The sequence below is a fragment of the Physeter macrocephalus genome, chromosome 21 (assembly GCF_002837175.3).
Source record: "Physeter macrocephalus isolate SW-GA chromosome 21, ASM283717v5, whole genome shotgun sequence".
NCBI lineage: Eukaryota > Metazoa > Chordata > Mammalia > Artiodactyla > Physeteridae > Physeter > Physeter macrocephalus.
The window spans coordinates 78,886,760-78,891,487 of record NC_041234.1 but is presented as its reverse complement, the minus strand read 5'-3'; the positions used below and the strand labels follow the sequence as shown (position 1 = coordinate 78,891,487).

The 4,728-nt window shown below is 45.4% G+C and overlaps 1 protein-coding gene across 2 annotated transcripts; it reads right to left on the bottom strand.

The window, feature by feature from the left end:
* Window positions 1-1,848: 1,848 nt before the first annotated feature.
* On the bottom strand, window positions 1,849-3,409 carry LOC102984793 (protein BEX1). Of its 2 annotated transcripts, none has more exons than XM_007118023.4 (3): window positions 3,292-3,409; window positions 2,811-2,888; window positions 1,849-2,477 (listed from the first exon to the last, which is right to left on the bottom strand). In XM_007118023.4, exon 3 carries the CDS (start codon window positions 2,470-2,472, stop codon window positions 2,086-2,088), a length of 387 nt encoding a protein of 128 aa, XP_007118085.1. In that variant the 5' UTR covers window positions 2,473-2,477; window positions 2,811-2,888; window positions 3,292-3,409; the 3' UTR covers window positions 1,849-2,085. The 2 variants fall into 2 exon arrangements, with proteins under 2 accessions (XP_007118085.1, XP_028338352.1); XM_028482551.2 differs by having other exon boundaries at window positions 2,821-2,888.
* Between the last annotated feature and the right edge of the window lie 1,319 nt (window positions 3,410-4,728).

The window sequence follows — 4,728 nt, the reverse complement described above, 5'->3', positions numbered from 1 at the left end:
AAATTGATTAGGCATCTGATTCATGATGTCTGTGATTTGCTGTGTTACATGTCATTTTCACCTGCCTAGCCACTTTTCCCTTTGGTTTCATAAGTGCTATTGTGATGTTATATTCTAGAGCAGGGTTACCAAACTTCTTCTGTTAGGGCCAGATAATAAATATGTAGGCTTTACAGGCGGGCCATACCATTTCTTTTACAACTACTCAATTCTGCCACTGTAGGCCAAAACCAGCCATAGATAATATATAAATTAATAAACATGTCTGTATTCCAATTAAACTTTATGGACACCAAAATTTGAATTTCATATGATTTCTACATGTCACAAAATATTCTTGATTTTTTTCAACCATTAAAAAACATAAAATTTATTCTTAGCTCATTGGCCAAAAAAATAAGCAGTAGGCCAGATTTGGCTCATGGCCTGTGGTTTGCCAACTTCTGTTCTAGAATTCTAAGTTTATTTCCACAAAAGAAATAATATGCATAATATGTATTTCACCTACTTAGCACACTGCAAGGCAACTTTTTTTCCCAAGTTCTACTGGAACACTTAAACCCAAGAGTCCTCCAATCAGTCTTCTCATAAAGATGTCCACATTTGGGTATCCACTGAATTCACGGACATGATCTCCTGGCAACCAACTCAATATAGGATAAACTTTCACATTCATAGGTTTCACGGGGGTGGTGTGAGGAGGCACTGTCTCAAATTTTAAGTGAGCTGTTCCCTCACACATCTTGTATAGTCTCATGAATTATGGAAGTTTCCTGGGAAAGAACTACACCTAAGAACATGAAGCTAAATGGGGAGAGGCGATTTATCCAGTTTATAGAACAGAGTGAAGATTCAATTCATTGGGAATTCCAGAGACATAGTGGGACTTTCTCACCTTAAGGATTCCTGAACATCAACAACCTGTGGAGATGGTGAGAATGGGGCACAACAGAGGAATTGACTTACCTACCCCTTAGCCTACTGGACTTGTTTGTGAGTATAGGGAAGACCTGGCTTTGGGAACTTCCCCAAACAGCTGAAGGTAATATCTAAAGGGTTGGGTCATGCATATGCCACTGGGAATAAGAACTTAAAGCAAGCTTACAAACTTATTGCCTCATCAAGTGCACACAAAAGCCCTGGGAGGTGATTATTATCTTCATCTTGCTGATAAACATAATGATTTTTAAAGAGGTATGTCTCATCATTATTAGGCTTATACTTCTAAATAAGAGACCAAGGTAATTTAAAACCAAGATTCTATGACAAGTGCTTAGTAAGTGCTCACGTTGCTTTTATCAGGTTGTCAAGCTCTTTCATTAAGTAGTATGTGTTGTTTTGAAAAATGAGAAAATAGAGGGAGTGCCCTGGCAGTCCAGTGGTGAGGACTCGGAACTCTCACTGCTGTGGCCCGGGTTCAATCCCTGGTCTGGGAACTAAGATCCCACAAGCCAGGCGGCACGGCCAAAGGAAAAAAAAAAGTACATGGAGGACATAATGTGTGGGTTGCCAGGACCTCAAATCTTGAAAATGAGGATGCCCTTTGAGAGTTCTAAATGGATAAATCTGATAGACAATGAACATGGCTTTCTGTCTCGGTGAATAACACAAGAAATTATCTGTGGATGTGATACTGAAAACATTGGGAAGATCTAGTACTCCAATCAGCATCATTTGGGAGTTGTCCAATGCAGGTAAAAAGAAAAAGAGTGAGAAAATAGAGATAAGAAAATAAAAATTATTCATAGTTCTACCATAAAGAGATACTTTTACTTTATATATCCTTAGACTGTCTATTCATATATAAAATATATACGATTTTAAGGGAAAAAAACAGAGAATGCTTTTTTAAACTGCTTTATTAACATCACAATATATAAAGAACATCTCTCCATACAATAGGTAAAACTCTCCTGCTGACAGAAACTTACAGATTGGGTCAGAAACACAACATTCAATTAGAAGCTGGTAATAGGAGACCCACAAGAAACAACACCAAAAGGTTTACAACAAAGGTACGTCACAAACATGTAAGTTTAAGAAGCAGGTGTGTCTCCCTACTAACGTCAGGGAAAACATCAGGATTCAAGGCATAAGGCAAAACTCATCATGATGGTCATGGTGAGGGGGGTCAGTGCTTACTGCCCGCAAACTATGACTCAACTGCTTTTCCCTCAGTTTTTCCATCAGCTGCCTCACCTCTTCCCCAATCCTTTCCATATTCTCTTCTCTCATCCTTGCCTGTGGCTCTTCAAGCCTCTGAGTCATGTCCCATCTATACTGCAGGATGGGCTGCCTAACACGGTACCTCCTACGATTTCCTCTAGGTACACAATATTCACCAGCTTCCAAAGGGAGGGCGAAAGGCTCTCCTTTATTAGCATCCTGCCCCTTTTCGTCCTTGTTTTCATTATCCTGGTTGGCATTTTCCATGTAGAGATGTTTTACTGCTCGTTCCTCTTTGGACGCCATTGCTCCTAGAAGACAAAAGAGAGAAGGGACTATTTTCTGAGTGGACTGATCAGCACCGAGGACAGAGGTCCTACTAAGCACCTCTCAAGACTTCCAGCCCCGGATGTAAAGGCTCTTCAAATTTTCCTTTTCCCACCTGAGAGGCTCCCTACGCCCTCTAGGAGGCACCCAGTCCGAGCTCTCCCCCCTCCCTCGCCCCAAACCCACCATTTTCCCTGCCGATCCATGCCCACGTCTCTGCAGGCACCAAAATGGAGGACGGGGTAGGGGGGAGTATTTGGGGGGTCTTAGGGCTATCCACACGTTCCCCCCACCTGCCCACTGTCCCCCGCACCGACCTGGGCCTACCCTCGCGGTCTTCTGCTCCTTCCGATTCTTGCTGCAAGTGCGCCGCCGCGACACTTCGACTCGCAGACCTGCAGAGAGTAAGGGTGGGGGAAGGGGGGCTGCTGCATCCGGACGCTCGGCCCCTTCTCGGCCCCGCATCTCCCACCCCCGGCCACCCCCACCCAGCGTCCCTAGCTCCCATCCTCAGCCGCCCCCGCGCCGACCACCATTTTCTACCCCGAGAAGAAGGGGGGCGGGGCGCGGGTGTCGGAAAAGCTCGCTGTATTGCGAGAAGCAGGCAGCCGCCTCTGGGCCGCGCTGCCCGCCCCCAGAGAAGGCCTACCGTTTTCTGTGGCCAAACGCCAGGCCGCAAGGGGCATGGGGGCTGCGGTCTCGGCCCCGGGGCAACCGGACCCCCGGGGAGGGGTCCACAGGCCGTGTCCGCTCGCTCACGCCACCGCTGGGGACCCCCCGCCCCTCCAGGTTCCTTACCTGCTGCCCCCGCGCCTCGTACTCTTGGGGGCCGACCTCGGCCCGCACTCCCTCAGGGCCACCGGGAGCAGGAACCGAGAAGGGAGCGAGCAATGGCCGGGTCTAACACTAGAGCGGGGCACGCGCGCCCTACGTCACCGCGGGACGCCACGCCTTCGCGCCGCCCCCTTCTGCCCCGCGGGGTCGCGCAGAGCCGGCGGTGCTCACCTCCCCCTGCCCCCCGTGTCACTTGTCCAAGCACCGGCTTGGGCCCCGACACTCTTCTTTCTTTGTGTGTTCCTGGGCCTTTCTCTAAGGGCCACGGAAGGGCAGTATCGTCCCGGGGGGCGGGGGGCCGTTGGCCATTACCAGTGCTCCTCTGGGGACTTGCTTTTGCCCTCCTCTGCTCCCAGGACACACTTCCTTCCACCTGCTGTGCTTTCTGCTACCAATCTCTCCCTTTTCCCTCCACTAAAATGCATAGAAGAAATGTGTCCGGAAAAGAGCCCAGGAGAGAGGATTTTTAAAAATTCTTTATATCTCTCTGTTTTGTTCCTTTTATTTTAGACAAAAAAGTCAATATACTTTTAAAAAAGGAAGTAAATCGTTTTTATTTGAAAAACAGCGTTAAAGTTGGAAAAAAGACCAACCACCTGTCTCTTCTGCGAAGTCATTATATAAATATAGACTCTAAAGGCAGCTACGTTTTTAGAATTTGGAAAAGGACAAGGCAGCTGATGGCTCCTCTTGTGAGCGGCCTCTGGATACATGAGGCCCTTCCATGAGGTGAGCCAGTAAGTGTGTAGTGCAGCAGAGCCTTGTTTGTTTTTCAGAACTAAAACAACAACAGAAACTCCTTCACAAATTTCTGATTCAAAAGGCAATAAGTATGCCTATTTGCAAATCACATGATCATGTATTGATAGACTCCTAAGGGATCTACAATAAACCTACTGTAGAAGTAAGAATTTAATTTAGCAGGGTTGTAGTTATGGATAGATATACAAAAACTCAGTTGTGTTCCTGTATGCTAGCAATGAACCATTGGAAACTGAAATTTTTTGTGTGTGTATGAAATGTATGATAGGTTCCAAAAACATGAAATACTTAGGGATAAATTTAAGAAAACATGTAGAAAACTTATACATTGAAAATTACAAAAGACTGCTGAAAGAAGCTAAAGATCAGAATAAATGTGAAGGTAAACCATGATCCTGGGTCAAGAAATTCAGTACTGTTAAGATATTAAGTCTCTCCAAATTGATCTATAAATTCAGTGCAGTCAAAATAAAACTTGCAGCAGGCAACTTCATGTAAACTGATAAACTTAACCCCAAATTTATATGGAAATGCAAAGTGCCTAGAATAGACAAAATAATTTTGAAAAGAAAACCACAAATCTGGAAAATTGCATTATCTGAGTTCCAGACTTATGATGTAGTAGTAAAGGTAGTGTAG

Bases quoted from the DNA above. Each gene is read 5' to 3' on its own strand.
- LOC102984793 (XM_007118023.4), bottom strand. From the start codon at position 2,472: ATGGCGTCCAAAGAGGAACGAGCAGTAAAACATCTCTACATGGAAAAT.